At 37.1% G+C, this 20,164-nt stretch overlaps 1 protein-coding gene across 1 annotated transcript in view; it reads right to left on the reverse strand.

Moving 5' to 3' along the window:
• Positions 1 to 20,164, reverse strand: part of CCDC171 (coiled-coil domain containing 171) — a 378,568-nt gene that overhangs the window by 174,533 nt on the left and 183,871 nt on the right. Inside the window, exons 21-23 of the mRNA XM_062208207.1 lie at positions 14,862 to 15,088; positions 14,225 to 14,407; positions 2,713 to 2,898 (exon numbers count right to left, since the gene is read on the reverse strand). Of these exons, the coding sequence (XP_062064191.1) occupies positions 2,713 to 2,898; positions 14,225 to 14,407; positions 14,862 to 15,088 (596 nt within the window). The remainder of the gene's footprint in view (positions 1 to 2,712; positions 2,899 to 14,224; positions 14,408 to 14,861; positions 15,089 to 20,164) is intronic.

The following is a 20,164-nucleotide window of genomic DNA, read 5'->3' on the forward strand; positions in this document are numbered from 1 at the left end:
TATTTTATCTGAAAGGCTTGGGATAAGAAATGCTACAGATTTTAAAGAGTTTTTCAGAGTTTGGAATATTTCACAAATCTTATCTGCTGGACATTTCTCTTCTAAAAATTTCAATCTGTAATGTTCTAAAACTTGAAAAATTTAAAGTGTCATTTAGGCAGTCAAGAATTGGATTTTAGATAATTACAGGTTTTAGATTTCCAGTTATGGATGTCCAACCTTTACAATTCAAAACCAAATCATTATCTCAATAAATACATAAAATGTGTCTGATAATATCCAATATCTATTCATGCTTTTTTTTAAGTTATGCATACTCTAAGAACATAACTCCCTTAACCTGACAAAGATTATCAACTAAAAACTTATGGCAAATTTCCCTTCATTAAGACTCCATTAAGGAGTCTCAGAAAGATTTTCTTTAACATTGGGAACATGAAAAGGATGCCTACTATAACTACTTATACTAGGAAAAAAACACTAATGATATAACATTTAGAAGGGATAAATAACACTCTCACTATAGAACAAATGATATGATTGTTTATGCAGAAAAACTCAGAAAGTACAAATAATTGTATTGACAAGAGAGTTCAGATGTTTATAAGATTAATATATCTGTCTATCCATGTGTCCGTTACTTGGTTCATCTTACTCTTTAGGAGCTCCCAAAGGAACTATATTAAGCAAGCCTTCTTCCACAGAGAATCCTGTGTTCACGTCTGCCAAGAGCAATGGGATACTAGTGACCTGAGATTATCCCTCTTAGATGATTCAGCAATTCCTTAACGTGAAAATCTCAAGTTCAAGCTCCATCCAGTGATGGAACCCAACATTTAGTCTCCTGCTGCTGGCACTGTTATTGCTACTTGTCTCCAGGACAAACCCAGCATCTGTTCACCATGGAGCTGGTTGACATTGCTGCTCATTAGATTTTTGTCCTTGGAGATTTTTCTGTTACAAAAAGTACCTTATTCAAGACCTTGCTATATTTTATAGAAAGATATTCTAGACCAAAGTGTGATTTATAAAAACTATTACATACAAAATAAAGATTGGAAACAATCTTTTCAGATGATACTTCATAGGTAACTTGTTTTCTCTTCTGTATTTCCATATCATCTATTTATAATCTTAGTTCATTTTTATAACAAAGAAATAATATATTTAATTTTTAAAAAGAAGTTATGTACAGGACATGGTTCAAAAGCTTTTTAAAAGTATTTCTGAAAACACAAAAGAACATTTATCAAGCATATACCTGCTTTTTAAATAGTATCCGAATTCATTCTCATAGAAATCCTATAACAAATATCATTATCCTTATTTTTGCAGGATATTGAGGCCCAGAAAGGTTGAGTAATTTGTCCAAGTGGTGGAACTGGGATTTACATTCAGGAATACTTATTCCAAGGCCAGTGCTTTTTCTACATAACTATACTGATTCCCACAAGAGAGCATTTTCACATTACCACCTGACAGTTCTAATTAAGAGATAGTAATTAAACAATTCTCTACTCGTGACAACAGTATTTAAGCTACTAGCACTTTAAAGAAATTAATATGAACAGCTCTTTATCTAATGGAAGATACTATATCCAAACACAAATTACATACTATTACAGAAAAAAGTCTCCAATGTGACACAATTATGTTGCTTTTACAAAAAAGGATTAATTACATTATTTATTAGAGGATAAACATAAAAATTTTGTTTACTGACCAATATGTCTATAAACATGTTCAATTTGCTTAACAGTCAGAGAAACACAAATTACAGTAACAATGATATATCTATTAAATTGGCAAAAAATTTAAAATAGGAATAACCAGGTTAGACAAAAAAGTGAAATTATCATCTATGTTAGGAGATAACGTAATTGGTAAAAATTTGCTGAAGAACAAATGAAATGATACATGCACAAGAAAAACATATTTGGCTTTTAACCTAATAATTCATCTTCTGGGAATTTATCCTAATGAAAAAATCTCAGGTATTTATATAAAGATTTAGCTATACGAGTATTATATTAGTTCATTTTTCACTACTATAGCAAAACATTTGATGTTGGGTAACTTTACAAGGAAAAGAGGTTTCTTATCTCACAATTCTGAAAATTCAAGGACATTGAACCAACATTGGGCGGATCTTATAAGGACTTCATGGTGAATGGCAATGTATGGAATAAGTCAATGCATCCCAAGACAGGAAACCAGAGAGCAATTCAAGAGTCAGTGTTGCTCTTATACAAACTTCTCTTTTCCCTTCCAAACACCATTAACAGGAATATGTAACAGGTAGAACACAAGTCTTCCTACCCAAACTTCCCTTCCCTCTAAACATGCACTTACATAAGAATGACAGAACCAGACGCAAAACCTTCCAGAACCCAGAAGACAACACAAAACAAGAAAAGGAAAAGAACTAAAGAGATGAAGCAAAAAATAGAAAATCAAAACAAATTATGACTGGAAAAATCTCCACTTTGTTCTCAACCAATGAGTAAAGTCTACTTTTATATATTCAATACATGAGAATGCATTCTTGTAAATTGGGTCTCAGAGCCATGTTTCACTCCACCCAAATAAGATCCCATAGAATAAAATTTTACATTTTGGGATCTACTCCTGATTTAGTAGATATGCATGAATTTCTCGAAGAGTCACACAAAATAGAAGAAACAAGTCATAACACAAGAGGTGTTCTCCTACCTTAACAGCTTCTCCAAGAGTTTGGTTTTTGTCAGCTTCCTCACTGGAGTGCAATTCCAGTCTATAATTCAACTCCTGTAATTGTTGTGCCTGTTCATTCAATAGCATTTGTGCTTGTTGTTCCCGAAGTAATGCATTATTGAGTTCTTCACATGCACTTTCAAACTTCTCATGGGTGATCAGTTTCTTTAAAAAGGGATGGGTGGGGGCAATCAGTTATAAACTAACTCATTTGATCTTTTTTTATTCAGAACTATACTTAACATTAGCAATACCATGCAAACATTTCTAAGTGTCTGATACATGACAAAAATATAATTTTTCCTCATTTTGCAAGACAAAAATATCACTCTGAGTTTTAAAATGCAAAAGGTATATTTTCAAAATTACTATTTTTAGGTAAATAAAAATCTCAAAAAAAAAAATCTCACAAAACTTATTCCAAAATCTATAATAAATTCGTAATGCTTAATTCCAATCTTCATACATGAAAACTTTTATAAAAAATGCAATCTGGGAATTAAAACCTTTAACAACTTCCTAGACTTTTCATTGACTACCTAAAGGTCTGTATCCAATGGATGTTATCAGGTCTCCCTAATGAAACATCCACTCTAGACCATACCTACCTTCCCTACTCCCATTCCCACTATACAATCTTGTTTTATTTTCTTCTTATTATCATTATCTAAAGTCACCTCACTTTTTTAACTGTCCACACTCTGCCTCCACACATGTAGTTCCCCTGAGCAGTGAACCCAGTACTGGCACTCAGTAGGTACTCAATAGTTACTTGTTGAATTCATAAGTAAACATCTGCCAATAAAACTGTATCCCATAATATACAATACAGTTTTTATCTCATATCTCTCTCTGTCTTTCACACAAATAGAAAAATCTTTTTAAAAAGACAGAACATAAGAGATAAAATATGTATTTTTTTGGATTTAGACATTTGCAGAAAAGGAAACTGTAACTGAAGAATCAGGATTACTTGACCTGCCTAACCCAGAAGAAATATTTGCCCTTTGAAGGTTTATCTACTTGAAATAATAATTAACTTTAATAATTTATATTATCATAGGATTAATAACTAAGCCAAGATATCAAATCAACCTATGTGTCTATCAACAAATGAATGAACAAAGAAAATATGGTATGTACCCATAATGGAATTCTATTTGGCTTTAAAAAAAAAGTGAGATCCTCTCATTTGTGAAAATATGGATGAATCTGGATAATATTATGTTAAGCAAAGCAAACCAGGCACAGGAAGATAAGTAACACAAAATCTCACTCATGCATTGAATCTACAACATAATCTTTTTTTTTTTTTTTTTGGACAGGCAGAGTGGACCGTAGAGGGAGACAGAGAGAAAGGTCTTCCTTTTTGCCGTTGGTTCACCCTCCAATGGCCGCCACGGTAGCGCGCTGCGGCCAGCGCACCGCGTTGTTCCGATGGCAGGAGCCAGGTGCTTATCCTGGTCTCCCATGGGGTGCAGAGCCCAAACACATGGGCTATCCTCCACTGCACTCCCTGGCCACAGCAGAGAGCTGGCCTGGAAGAGGGGCAACCGGGACAGGATCGGTGCCCCGACCGGGACTAGAACATAATCTTAAACAGAGAGTCACCAGAGAGGGAGTCACCAGAGGCTGGGGATGGCAGCGAAATGAAGAGGTTCATAGAAAGGTTACTTAAGAAGTGCAAAGTCGCAATTAGATGGAAGCAATAAGTCTGGAGTTGCATTGTACAGCATTGTGACCATAGTCAATGATGATACATTGTATACTTCAAATGAGCTACAAGAGGACCTTGAATGTTTCACAAACAGAAATGATTCTGAGTTGAGAGATATGCTAATTACTCTGAGTCCAAAAATACACGATGTATACATGTATCAACATATCACACTGTACCCTATAAATGTATATAATTATTATATGTGAATTAAAAATAAAAGAAAACCGCACATATATACACACAAAAAGACTGCTACTGCCTATTACCATAAATGTTAAAACTGCAACTTGCAACTTAACCAAGAGATAAATGTAAAAATATATGTATTTTGAGGTTAAACCTGCAAAAGTTGTTTCCTCAAGTAATGGGATATTAAAAGTAATTGGTTGCTAGTTTTAAGAAATAAATTTTATATTCACATTTGCATTAGCTATCATCAGTTATACGCAGTTCTAAAATTCGAGAGTAATTTTGAAATCTATGGTTTTTTTGTTTTGTTTTGTTTTTGACAGATATAGTCAGTGAGAGAGAGACACAGAGAGAAAGGTCTTCCTTCTGCTGGTTCACCCCTCAAATGGTCGCTGCGGCTGGCACGCTGTGCCAATCCGAAGCCAGGAGCCAGGTGCTTCCTCCTGGTCTCCCATGTGGGTGCAGGGGTCCAAGCACCTGGGCCATCCTCCACTCCTTTCCCAGGCAACAGCAGAGAGCTGGACTGGAAGAGGAGCAACCGGGACTAGAACCCGATGCCCATTTGGGATGCTGGCACCGCAGGCGGAGGATTAACCAAGTGAGACATGGCCCCAGCCCTGAACTCTATGTTTTTAATCCACATTAAAAACAGCAATGTTAATAACTAACCCAAGTAGGACCCAAGATGGCGGTACAGCAACAGGATGATCTGAGTCACGTGGGGCAAAATAGATAGCTAAAAAGAAGAGAAGATAGATGCTGGAGATAGAGCCATGAGAAATTCTCGACAGGAAGACCAGGAAAGTAATAGAGACTGGGCAGGTCCACGCTGAAAGAGCCAATCCCAAAGGGAAGCGATAGAGACCTGGACCAGGGAGGTTGGTGCCAGCCCCCAGCAGACCAGGTGAGACAGGAAATCATAGTCCAAGGAGCTGCAAATAGCAGTGGGAGGAAGAGCTTGGCAAACTGCTTTTCTTCCACACAGAAAAAAAAAAAAAAAAAAGAGAGAGAGAGAGAGAGAGAAGGTACAGAGGTACAGAGGAACAAACAGAGAGGTTGGGCACCCCTATGCCCACCTCCTCCTCCCACTCCATCCACCCAGACCTGCAGCTTGCTGGGAAAGGTCATTGTCCTTGTTTACATTTTTGAACATAAGCAGAGGACTGCAAATTTTGCCTCCTGTGCACATGACCATCAATTGCAGGGGCCACCTCACCCACAACCCTCACCAAGGAATGAGGTCCACAACATTTCAAAAGGATTTCTTCTCCATCACACAAGCTGTACAACAAATAGAAGTCCTGAATATCGAAAACTCAAGCCTGCTGCATCCACCATGGAGAAGCAAGCTGGGCTACAGTAGACTCACCTCTGTGCTTCCACCTGCAATGGACACAAAGCAGCTCATAACAGAGGGAAACCTCACCACAAGAAAATCCCCACAGATTAGAGGTGTAGTTTGATAAGCAAGGAGATATGACCCTGAATCCACCAGAGACTGGGGGGTCCTGCAAATGTGAAGAAGTGGGTGGGTTGGCCGGCGCCGCAGCTCAATAGGCTAATCCTCCGCCTTGTGGCGCCGGGACACCGGGTTCTAGTCCCGGTTGGGGCACCAGATTCTGTCCCAGTTGCCCCTCTTCCAGGACAGCTCTCTGCTGTGGCCAGGAAGTGCAGCGGAGGATGGCCCAAGTACTTGGGCCCTGCACCCCATGAGAGACCAGGAGAAGCACCTGGCTCCTGCCATCGGATCAGCACGGTGTGCTGGCCGCAGCGCGCCAGCCGCAGTGGCCATTGGAGGGTGAACCAACGGCAAAACGAAGACCTTTCTCTCTGTCTCACTCTCTCACTGTCCACTCTGCTTGTCAAAAAAAAAAAAAAAAAAAAAAAAAAAAAGAAGAGGGTGGGTCACAGCAATAGAAGTGAACAACCTAGTCTAACCAAAAAACCAGAGGAAAGTTACAATGCCCCATGGGGCCTTACACTGGATACCCCCTCCAGCCCTGTGGCACCCAGGCCACATCCAACACATACCTCTTGAAACTCACTAAAAGTACAGACGCCCCACAAAATCACAAAGACACAAATTAAAGAGAAAAACAAACAGACAAAAAAAAAAAAAGAAAAAATACACAAGTGCAGAAAAATCCTAAATGAGAATAAGGAAGACATTATGAGCTCCTCAAAAGAACACTACAGCTCTTCAATAACAGAGGTTGAAGATGAGGATATCGATGATATGCCAAAAATGGAATTCAGAAAATTAATCGTCAGATTACTTAGAAGAAATCAAAAGCAAATTCAGGATCTAAATGCAAAGTTCTCCCAAGAAACTGAGATATTAAAGAGAAGTCAGACACTAACCCACTGTTAGTGGGAATGCAAACTGGTAAAGCCACTATGGAAGTCAGTTTGGAGATTCCTCAGAAACCTGAATGTAGCCCTACCATACAACCCGGCCATCCCACTCCTTGGAATTTACCCAAAGGAAATTAAATTGGCAAATAAAAGAGCTGTCTGCACCTCAATGTTTATTGCAGCTCAATTCACAATAGCTAAGACATGGAATCAACTTAAATGCCCATCAACAGTAGACTGGATAAAGAAATTTTTTTGTTCTATTTAATACTATTTGTTGAACTCTTTAATTAACACACAATTATTCTTTGGTGTTTAAATTTAACTGAAAAGTGATCCATGTTAAATAAAAGAGTGGGAAGAAGAGAGGGAGGACATGTACAATTTGGGACATGCTCACTCGGACTTTCCCCAAATGGTAGAGTTAGAAACATGCCAGGGGATTCCAATTCAATCCCATCAAGGTGGCACGTACCAATGCCATCTCACTAGTCAAAGTGATCAATTTCAGTTCACAATTGATCATACTGATAGGTCTAAGAGTCAAAGGGATCACATAAACAAGACTAATGTCTGCTAATACTAACTGATAGAATTAAGGAGAGAATGATCCAACATGGGAAGTGGGATACACAGCAGACTCATAGAATGGCAAATGCCCTAAATAGCACTCTGGCCTCAGAATCAGCCCTTAAGGCATTCGGATCTTGCTGAAGAGCCCATGAGAATATTTTAGGCAGGGAAAGCCAAGACACTCTGAAAAAAAAAAAAAAACACAAAAACTAAATGAAAGATCTCTGCGAGTGAGATCCCAGTGGAAAGAATGGGCCATCAAAGAAGGAGGTACCTTTCTCTGAAGGGTGGAGAGAACTTCCATTTTGACTACGACCTTGTCTAAATAAAATCGGAGTCAGCGAACTCAAAAGGCTTCCATAGCCTTGGCAACTCATGACGAGCCTCAAGTGATTACTGACACCATAAACAAGAGTGTCAATTTGTTAAGTCAACAACAGGTGTCATTGTGCATCTGCTCCTCTGTCCTTAATTTGTTGTACAATGCGAATTAATACTATAACTAGTACTCAAACAGTACTTTATGCTTTGTGTGTCTGTGTGGGTGCAGTCTGTTGAAATCTTTACTTAATATATACTAAATTGATCTTCTGTATATAAAGATAATTGAAAATGAATCTTGATGTGAATGGAATAGGAGATGGAGTGGGAGATGGGAGGGTTGTGGGTGGGAGGGAAGTTATTGAGGGGGAAAAAGCCATTGTAATCCATAAGCTGTACATTGGAAATTTATATTTATTAAATAAAATTTAAAAAGAAGAGAAGTCAGAATGAAATACTAGAAATGAAAACTTCAATAGATTAAATAAAAAATGCAATAGAAAGCCTTAACAACAGAATACATGAGACAAAAGAAGCAATATCATAACTAAAAGACAAATTTCTGGAAATATTACAGTTGGGCCAAAAAAAAGTAGAAAAAATTACAACTTGAAAAACACAGTTAGAGATTTTTTTCAACTTTTATTTATTAAATATAAATTTCCAAAGCACAACTTTTGAATTATAGCAGCTTTTCCCCCCATAACCTCCCTCCCACCCGCAACCATCCCATCTCCTACTCCCTCTCCCATCCCATTCTTCATCAAGATTCATTTTCAATAATCTTTATATACAGAAGATCAACTTAGTATATACTAAGTAAAGATTTCAACAGACTGCACCCACACAGACACACAAAGCATAAAGTACTGTTTGAGTACTAGTTATACAGTTAATTCACATAATATAACACATTAAGGACAGAGGTCCTAAATGGGGAGCAGGTGCACAGTGACTCCCGTTGTTCATTTAACAATTGACACTCTTATTTATGATGTCAGTGATCACCCGAGGCTCTTGTCATGAGCTGCCAAGGCTATGGAAGCCTCTTAAGTTCACCAACTCCGATCTTATTTAGACAAGGCCATAGTCAAAGTGGAAGTTCTCTCCTCCCTTCAGAGAAAGGTACCTCCTTCTTTGATGGCCCATTCTTTCCACTGGGATCTCACTCGCAGAGATCTTTCATTTAATTTTTGTGTTTTTTTTTTTTTCAGAGTGTCTTGGCTTTCCCTGCCTAAAATACTCTCATGGGCTCTTCAGCAAGATCCGAATGCCTTAAGGGCTGATTCTGAGGCCAGAGTGCTATTTAGGGCATTTGCCATTCTATGAGTCTGCTGTGTATCCCACTTCCCATGTTGAGTCATTCTTTTATTTCTATCAATTAATATTTGCAGACACTGGTCTTATTTATGTAATCCCTTTGACACTTAATCCTATCTTTTTGTTGAATTGTGAACTGAAATTGATCACTTTGACTAGTGAGATGGCATTGGTACGTGCCACCTTGATGGGATTGAATTGGAATCCCCTGGCACATTTCTAGCTCTACCATTAGGGGTAAGTCCGAATGAGCATGTCCCAAATTGTACATGTCCTCCCTCCCTTATTCCCACTCCTATATATAACAGGGATCAGTTTTCAATTGGATTTAAACACCTAGGAATAATTGTGTGTTAAGTAAGAGTTCAACCAATGGTATTAAGTAGAATAAGAAAATACTAAAAAGAATAAAATAGTAAGTTGTTCCTCAACAGTCAGGACAAGGGCTGATCAAGACATTTTTTCTCATAGTGTCCATTTCACTTCTACAGTTTTCCTTTTAGATGCTCAGTTAGTTGTCACCAATCAAGGAGAACACATGATATTTGTCCATTTGGGACTGGCTTATTTCACTCAGCATGATGTTTTCCAGATTCCTCCATTTTGTTGCAAATGACTGGATTTCATTTTCTTTTTTTACTGCTGTGTAGTATTCTATAGAGTACATGTCCCATAATTTCTTTATCCAGTCTACTGTTGATGGGCATTTAAGTTGATTCCATGTCTTAGCTATTGTGAATTGAGCTGCAATAAACATTGAGGTGCAGACAGCTCTTTTATTTGCCAATTTAATTTCCTTTGGGTAAATTCCAAGGAGTGGGATGGCCGGGTTGTATGGTAGGGCTACATTCAGGTTTCTGAGGAATCTCCAAACTGACTTCCATAGTGGCTTTACCAGTTTGCATTCCCACCAACAGTGGATTAGTGTCCTTTTTCCCCACATCCTTGCCAGCATCTGTTGTTAGTTGATCTGTATGTAAGCCATTCTAACAGTTAGAGATTTAAAAGATATTATCAAACAACTCAACACAAGGATCCTAGGAGTTCCAGAAAGCACAGGAAGAGGAAAGGATTAGAAGGCCTTCTTAATGAAATAATAACAGAAAACTTTCCCAATCTGGAGAAGGACATCCAAGTACAAGAAATACACAGAACTCCCAATAGACACGACCAGAAAAGACCTTCATCACAACACATTGTAGTAAATCTCCACATAGTAAAACATAAACAAAAGATCTTAAAATGTACACAACAAAAACGCCAAATTACATTCAGAGGAAACCCAATTAGACTCGCAGATTTCTCATCAGAAACTCTACAGGCAAGAAGAGAATCGTGAGGTATATTCCAAGTCCTAAGAGAAAAAAAACTATCAACACCAACAAATTATTAGAGAACATCGGAGAAACCCTGCAAGATATTGGCAAAGGCAAAAATTTCTTGGAAAAGACCCCAGAGGCACAAGCAGCCAAAGCCAGAATTAAAAACTGGGGTTATGGCCGGCGCCGTGGCTTAACAGGCTAGTCCTCCACCTTGCGGCGCCGGCACACCGGGTTCTAGTCCCGGTTGGGGTGCCGGATTCTATCCCGGTTGCCCCTCTTCCAGGCCAGCTCTCTGCTATGGCCCGGGAAGGCAGTGAAGGATGGCCCAAGTGCTTGGGCTCTGCACCCGCAAGGGAGACCAGGAGAAGCACCTGGCTTCTGGCTTCGGATCAGCAAGATGTGCCGTCCGCAGCGGCCATTGGAGGGTGAACCAATGGCAAAAAGGAAGACCTTTCTCTCTTTCTCTCTCTCTCACTATCTACTCTGCCTGTCAAAAAGAAAAAAAAAAAACTGGGGTTACATCAAATTGAGAAGTTTCTGTACTGCAAAAGAAAACAGTCAGGAAAGTGAAGAGGCAACCAACAGAATGGGAGAAAATATTTGCGAATTATGCAACTGATAAGGGATTAATAATCAGAATCTATAAAGAGATCAAGAAACTCCACAACAACAAACCAAACAACCCATTAAGAGATAGGCCAAGGACCTAAACAGACATTTTTCAAAAGAGGAAACCCAAAAGGCCAACAGACACATGAAAAAAATGTTCAAGATAACTAGCAGTCAGGGTAATGAAAATCAAAACCACAATGAGGTTTCACCTCACTCTGGTTAGAATGGTTCACATACAGAAATCAACTAACAACAGATGCTGGCGAGGATGTAGGGGAAAAAGGACACTAATCCACTGTTGGTGGGAATGCAAACTGGTAAAGCCACTATATAGAAAACTATTTGGAGATACCTCAGAAACCTGAATGTAGCCCTACCATACAACCCGGCCATCCCACTCCTTGGAATTTACCCAAAGGAAATTAAATTGGCAAATAAAAGAGCTGTCTGCACCTCAATGTTTATTGCAGCTCAATTCACAATAGCTAAGACATGGAATCAACTTAAATGCCCATCAACAGTAGACTGGATAAAGAAATTATGGGACATGTACTCTATAGAATACTACACAGCAGTAAAAAAAGAAAATGAAATCCAGTCATTTGCAACAAAATGGAGGAATCTGGAAAACATCATGCTGAGTGAAATAAGCCAGTCCCAAATGGACAAATATCATGTGTTCTCCTTGATTGGTGACAACTAACTGAGCATCTAAAAGGAAAACTGTAGAAGTGAAATGGACACTATGAGAAACAATGTCTTGATCAGCCCTTGTCCTGACTGTTGAGGAACAACTTACTATTTTATTCTTTTTAGTATTTTCTTTTTTACTTAATACCATTGGTTGAACTCTGTAATTAACACACAATTATTCCTAGGTGTTTAAATCCAATTGAAAAGTGATCCCTGTTATATATAGGAGTGGGAATAAGAGAGGGAGGAGATGTACAGTTCAGCACACATTTGCTTGGACTTACCCCTAAGGGTAAAGCTAAAAAGTTGCCATGGAACTCCAAATCACACTAAGTTGGCAGGCACCAATGCCATCTTACTCCTTAAAGTGATCAGTTTAAGTTCATAATTCAACAAAAAGATAGGATTAAGTGTCAAAGGGATTACATAAATAAACCAAGTATCGACTAATAATAATAGATAAAATTAAAAAGGAGAGAATGATCCAACATGGGAAGCAGGCCACACAGCAGACTCATAGAATGACAAAGCCCCAGACCGGCGCCGTGGCTCAACAAGCTAATCCTCCTCCTTGCGGCACCGGCACACTGGGTTCTAGTCCCAGTTGGGGCGCTGGATTCTATTCCGGTTGCCCCTCTTCCAGGCAAGCTCTCTGCTATGGCCCGGGAAGACAATGGAGGATGGCCCAAGTCCTTGGGCCCTGCACCCACATGGGAGACCAGGAGAAGCACCTGGCTCCTGGCTTCGGATCAGTGTGATGCGCCGGCCACAGTGGCCATTGGAGGGTGAACCAACGGCAAAAAGGAAGACCTTTCTCTCTGTCTCTCTCTCTCTCACTATCCACTATGCCTGTCAATAAATAAATAAATAAATAAATATAAATATAAATAAATAAATAAATAAAATAAGAATGATAAAGCCCTAAACAGCACTCTGGCCTCAGAATCAGCCCTTAAGATATTCAGATCTGGCTAAAAAGCCCATGAGAGTATTTCAGCAATGGAAAGCCAAGACACTATGGCAAAAAGTAACCTACATGAAAGATCTCTGTGAGTGAGATCCCAGTGGAAAAACTGGGCCATCAAAGAAGGAGGTTCCTTTCTCTGAAGGGAGGAGAGAACTTCCAATTTGATTATGTCCTTGTCTTAATAATGTCACGAGTTTGTGGACTCAGGAGGCTTCCATAGCCTTGGCAGCTCATGACAAGAGCCTCGGGTGATCACTGACATCATAAATAAAGAGTGTCAATTGTTAAATCAACAACAGGGTTCAAGGTGCACTTGCTCCCCATGTAGGACCTCCTTCATGTGTTGTATTATGACAATTAACAGTAAAACTAGTCTTCAGACAGTACTTTTTACTTTGTGTGTCTGTGTGGGTGCATACTGTTGAAATTTTTACTTAGTATAGAGTTGATCTTCTGTATATAAAGATAATTAAAAATGAGTCTTAATGAAGAATGGGATGGGAGAGGGAGTAGGAAGTGGGATGCTTTGGGGGTGGGAGGTCAGGTATTAGGGGAAGAACCACTATAATCAAAAAGTTGTACTTATGAAATTTATATTTATTAAATAAAAGCTTTCCATAAAGCAATAAAATAAATAAAATATTTTAGTGTAAAAAAAACCAGCTACAACTAGATTATATGGGTAACTACATTCAATTATGCTTCATATACTTACACATCTTGATCTTGATCTAATGTCATTTGGCCTATAGCTTTTCTTTTTCAGCTAATATTTTTTTCAAGGATTTTATTTATGTATTTGAGAGGTAGAGTTAAAGACAGTGAGAGGGAGAGACAGAGAGAAAGATCTTCCTTCTCTGGTTCACTCCCCAAATGGCCGCAACAGCCGGAGCTGCACTGATCTGAAGCCAAGAGCCAGGAGCTTCTTTCTGGTCTCCCATGTGGGTGCAGGGGCCCAAGCACTTGGGCCATCTTCTACTACTTGCCCAGGCCATAGCAGAGAGATGGATTGGAAGAGGAGCCGCAGGATTAGAACCAGCACCCATATGGGATGCTGGCACCGCAGGCAGAGGATTAACCTACTGCACCACAAAGCGCCGGCCCCATATAATACTCTTTAAAATAATACACCTAAATCTTTGGTTAAAATTTGACTAGTTGAGCATTTCTTTAGAAAAGCAACTTAATTTTAAACTAAATAATTTACTCAAAATGTTCAATATAAAAGAGAGGAAACACTATCCCCATTCTCCCACATACACATACACCAAAACCTAAGTCTCCTCAACTGAAGATATTGTAGAAGAGAAGTTTTCTGAAGAAAAGAAATCCTATTAATAAGATTCTGAATTGTGCATAAAATCCAAGCACAATAAAAACGGAGAAACAGAAATGCTCACCAAAGCTGTAGATACTCACAGACTGCTGCGATTCATTCAATTGCATTTGGAGACCCTGGGCTTTATCAAGTTCCTTTTTCATTTCATTTACATTTCGTCTAAATTCTGTAACTTCCAGGCGCAAAGAACGACGCTCCACTTCTGCTGCATGCAGTCTTTGTGTAAATCCAAATATCTGCTTCTGTAATGATGCTGTGCTTTTCTATCATTAAACAAGAGCAATTTCACAAGGAGTAACTACAGATGTACTAATAAATCAATAGCAACTTACTAAACTAAAAGTAACTATCAGACAAAAAAATAGCAGCAAATACTGAAACTTTGAGATGAAAGCTTTATTTTTTATGTGACCAATAATTTGGCTTGTAGCAAATGAACACTTGAAGAAAAGATATAATCAAGATGACTAGAAAATTGAGTTAATGGTTGTCATGTCTCATATAATTTTGTTGCAGTGTGCTTATGAAGAATTTAGAACTGATGCCAGGGCTTCTGTATTTTGATATTTTGACATTTTCAGAAGTGCTTTTATTTATCATATTATTTACAAGAAAATGTAGACACACTCACATACAACTACTTTAAATCACAAATAAGTCAGATTCAAAATTAAATCCAAGTCCTAAGGACACTATTAAATGAAGCTGTGTACATACCATAATGGGCACATGGCCACGCAAACCATATTTCAGGGCCAGTGTGTTTACTTTATGAAGTCCACGTGCCAGCCTTTGAACCAGGGAATCTTTTTCCACATATGTGATACTCCTGCTATTGTGCAGAGGTATACTCTCCATTGCCAGACTGATTTTATCCATTAGTTTAGCAAAAGAATTCTTGGCTGCACCTACAAGCAAATGTCCACAAATTCTGGAATTTGGATCTTTAAAGAAAAAGAAAAAAAAAAGGCAGAAAAAAGTGTGAATTGTGTCTTATTCATTTCACAACACTGCTGATCACTACAAAATAAACATTTTTTTAATTATATATTTCCTACTCAACTGTAGTAATTCACTCAAAAAGTCCACTCACATATTTTCACTATGACAAAAATGTAGTTAGTAGCTCACCTACTAAACCACACATCTGCAGAATCTGTATGTATCTGTAGGAAGCCAGGCACACTACGATATTAAAAATTATTCTTTTCTTTGTTTTAAAACCTAACATAAATCCATATTCTATTTACAACTACTGAAGCTTGTTACTTTAATACCATACCATTTATATTCTCAGACAAGAAAATATAATTTGCCTTATTCTGAGGCAATTAAAATTTTATAACTACAATTACTTTTTTCCCACAGGATTTTCGTAATCATCCCTCTCATATAATGGACTTACGGTTCCAGCATATTCAACACGGCCTGCTTACTACGAGATTCATCAGGTCTGTAATTAATAATTGTGTTTAATGTTGATAAATAAAATTGTCAGCCCTCTTTCTACTAATTGGTGTTCTAGATAATGGCTAATAGGTTTATTTATGCCTTCATAAAAGTCATGTAATTTAGTTTTCCCACTGCCAGGCAGGTCTTAATCTGTCATTACTTGTCTTATGATACTATCTGTATAAAATGACAAGCATGAAGGGATTATTTAAATTCAGTAGTATACCACTCTACATTTCAAGAGCCTGTGCTGTTGCAGTTCATTTAAATTTTGTCTCTGGATCAGAAGCACAAAAAGTAAATTTAGCTTGTTTTTACCCCACAAAAATGTCTTATAAAGTAAATGCATGGCTCAATGCTGAAGAGCAATGCTCAGAAGATGATCAAGCAGTAGTTTTTGTCACACAACTATTTCACAAGACCTTGTATGCCAACATTTGGGCTTTATTCTATTTGTTTTACTCCTCAATCTATAAAAGGAAAATATAAACTATAAATTTATTCAACCAAAAGAATTTGAAAACCTTGTTGCTTAAGAGTTACACATACATAAAATAGAAATTAATTGTATAAAAGCATATCCTGTATGTAAAATTTATTTCTATCAGTTATTGATGTACTGGTTTCTCAAATACATAAGGTAAGTAAGTTTAATTCTAAATGCCAACCATTATAAACATACTGAGAATCCTCAGGAAAAAAGACACACAAAGCATAATTAAAATACACAGTCCTTTGTGAACAATCATATTCATCAAATAAATAATGAATGAGGAAGAATTTAGTAGTTTTTTAATATCCATCAGCATAAAATGCAGAACATCAACTTACAGGAATTAATAAACTATTTTCATATAATTAAATAGGTTACTTATGCATGAATGGACAAACAGTGAAATTCATTTTTTCTGAGTATTCAATATAAAATATTATTTCAATACCAAAAATATGTATTCCCTACTTCTCCAACCACCCTGCAGTTCTTTAACTGTGTTGTTTTTCCATCTTAATAAACTACCTTCATTGTGCCAGTCTACCATATATGGGTATTTTTATATGTTTATAATATTAATTCTATTTCTTTTACTTCCATCGTAATTGTGATAATACTGAACACAAGAATATATTTAATAATACCCAGATAAATTAATTAATATTAACTTTTATGGTATGTTGAAAGTTTTCGTTAACAAACAACACAAAAGTAGTGATTATATAGATAATCAGCCTTTCAAAGTAAAAATCAACAACAATTTAATTTTAATGAGTAGTGTTTTCTTACTGTATCACAGAAATTGGTTTATGTAGATACTGACCACTCTGTAAGGGAAAATTAGATGACAATATAATTATATAAGGTATTCTTTTGAATTTTTAAGAAGCGACAAAGAGATATACACTCTAAGTTGCTGAATCTCAATAAATTTACAATAAAAACATTAAATAACTATGCTTCAATAAGAAATGTTTTACAATATACTTCACATTGTACTATATGAAGTACAATTGAGTCTATATTAAATAAATGAAAAAATTCTTTAGTGGCATAGTTGTAAAATTATTTGTATAATAATACAGAAATAAGAGAAAAAATGTCACTAAAAATCTTCACTTAATTTGTCTATCCTATTTTAAAATTTTGCCTTCTAGGGCCAGTGTTGTGGCATTGTGGGTAAAGAAAGTGCCACCTGTGATGCTGACATCTCACATGGGCATCAGTTCATGTCCCAGCTGCTCCACTTCCAGATCCAGCTCCCTGCTAATGGCCTGAGAAAAGCAACAGAAGATAGCCCTAGTGCTTGGGCCCCTCCCACCCACATGGGAAACCCGGATGAAGCTCCTGGCTCCTAGCTTCAGCCTAGACCAGCACTGACCATTGTGGACATGTGGGAAGTGAACCAGTGGATGGAAGCTCCCTTTCTCTCTCACTCTCTCTCTCGCACTCTCTCTTTCTCTCTGTAACTTTGACTTCCAAAATAAATAAATAAATCGTTTAAAAAATGTTTTGACTTCTTACATTTAGCAAATTCACATTTATGTTAAATACATTTGTTTATCACTTTCCCCATATTTAAGAACACCCATATTTCACGATAGAAGACCCTGGTCTGAAAGTACTTTTTCCAACAGAACTGCACATCTATGATTAAAATCCTCAACACAAATTCATAAAGAATTGCTTCAACCACTAGTTCTAAACCTGTGGATTACAGATCTCAAGGAAAGAGGGTGGGATAGGAGGTTTTGAAAGATAATTGCCAAAGTTCCATGAACAGGAGTGTCAAATTGTTAAGTCAGCAACAGGAGTCGCTGTGTACTTACACAGTGGGATCTGTTCTTAATGTGTTGTCTAATGTGAAGTGATGCTATAACTAGTACTGAAACAGTATTTTTATACTTTGTGTTTCTGTGTGGGTACAAACTGATGAGGTCTTTACTAATTATATACTGAATTGATCTGTATATAAAGATAATTGGAAATGAAAAAAAAAAACAACCTGGTGTTAAATTGGAAATGGAATAGAAAATTAATTAATTTTAAAAATATATTATATAGGATCTCTGTCTTTAATGTGCTGTACACTGTTATTTAATGCTATAACTAGTACTCCAACGGTAGTTTTTTCACCTTGTGTTGCTATATGGGGCAAACTGTTGAAATCTTTACCTAATATATACTAAACTAATCTTCTGTATATAAAGAGAATTGAAAATGAATCTTGATGTGAATGGAAGGGGAGAGGGAGCAGGAAAGGGGAGGGTTGAGGGTGGGAGGGAATTTATGGGAGGGGGGAAGCCATTGGAACCCATAAGCTGTACTTTGGAAATTTATACTCATTAAATAAAAGTTTAATAAATGAAAAAAAAAAAAGAAAGATAACTGCCAAAGTTCCAACACTCTAACTGCAGTAACCATTGCCATGTTGATCTTTATTTAGCCCTAATAAAATATACACATTAATAATATATCCTCATGATGTTATTAGTAATAAAATTAAAAGTCTTGAAAATGTTATAAATATTACTAAAAATACAACTATGATAAAGAGAGCAGCCTACAATATCTACAATATCTTCTCTCACTAAAATGAGAGTCTTAATACTCAGAAAGACTAAGAAACACTTCTTTAATCAAAAAAGGTAGTAGTGACTAATATTAACAATAATTCTAGTAGTAAGTATAATAATAATATTAAAATACAGAACAATATAACAACAATGAGTGATGTTAGTAATAACAGTACTATTAGGGAATACTGTTAAGTATACTAAATTCCAATTCAGTCTACACACTTGATACATCCTATCATCCCTGACATCTCCATCTCCTTGGCCATCCTGCCCACATCCTGTCCTTAACATTTCCTCCGCCTACTCCATTGTTTTTTTCTGGCTCATGACCATATCTCACCTACATCATTACAAGCCTCCCTGCTCTTGTCCAGACTTTCCCCCTCTTCAATCCATCTTCCACATGGTAGACAGAATGACTTCTATCACAAATTACATCTTGTCACATCCCTTGCTTTTAAACCTCAACAACTCTCCACATCTAGGGGTACATTTCAAACTCCTTAAAATGTGGTTCTAAAGGCCTATAGGTCTAGTCCCTGCTTGGTTTCCCAGGAACATCCTTCTCTGTTATCTCTTTTTTATATGCAACTCCTTTCAAGTGATCCCAACACATCACAATCTTAAAGCATTCCCTCTGAGCACAAATTATACTTATGTCTCCAAATTGCTAATAATTTGAGAAATATTAATGTGGGCTTCAGTTTTCAAACTTGGGACCTAATCATTACAGTAAGATGTTTGCTTCAAAGCAATATTCTAACTAAGAACACTATGGAGCCAACCATCTGGCCCAGTTCTTCAGATACCTACATCCCAGATCAGAGTGCCTGGGTTCAAGTTCAAGTCCTAGCTCTATTCCTGACTGAAGCTTCCTGTTACTGTATTTCCTGGGAGGCAGCAGGTGATGGCTCAAGCAGTTGAGGGAAGTGCTAGACTGGGTTCCTAGGTCCCAGCTTCAGTCTGGCCTTCCCGTAGCCACAGTGGGAATCTGGGAAGTGAACCAGTAGATGGGAGCTCTCACTCTTTCTCTGTCTCCCAAATAAATAAATTATTTTAAATAAAAACTAGTAAAAAAATGAGAGAATTTATCTTAACAGTCACAAAAACAGCATTTTGATATTGGCACTGGAAGCAATGAGAAGACTGAAAGAGTAGACAGGAAAAATGGAATAAATGTAAGCACTTATAATAATTTAATACATGAAAAAATAGTAATACATGATAAATGACATATCCTAATTAGGGAAAATTAAAATGTATTAATGCTAGCAGCTCATCAGGACACAAATAAAGTTTCATCATTTTGTCCCTACTCACAACAAAAATAAATCCAGATAGACTGAAGATTAATGCTACATTAATTAAAAGTATTAAAACAAGAGCAATAAGGCTAGCTTTCCTAAGTAAACTATCATAAAGAAAACCATAAATAAATTATGGATAATTTGAACTATATAAAAATACCACAATTAAAACACCAGCTGGAAAAAATC

This window comes from Lepus europaeus, chromosome 12 (assembly GCF_033115175.1).
Source record: "Lepus europaeus isolate LE1 chromosome 12, mLepTim1.pri, whole genome shotgun sequence".
NCBI classification, from domain to species: Eukaryota; Metazoa; Chordata; class Mammalia; order Lagomorpha; family Leporidae; genus Lepus; species Lepus europaeus.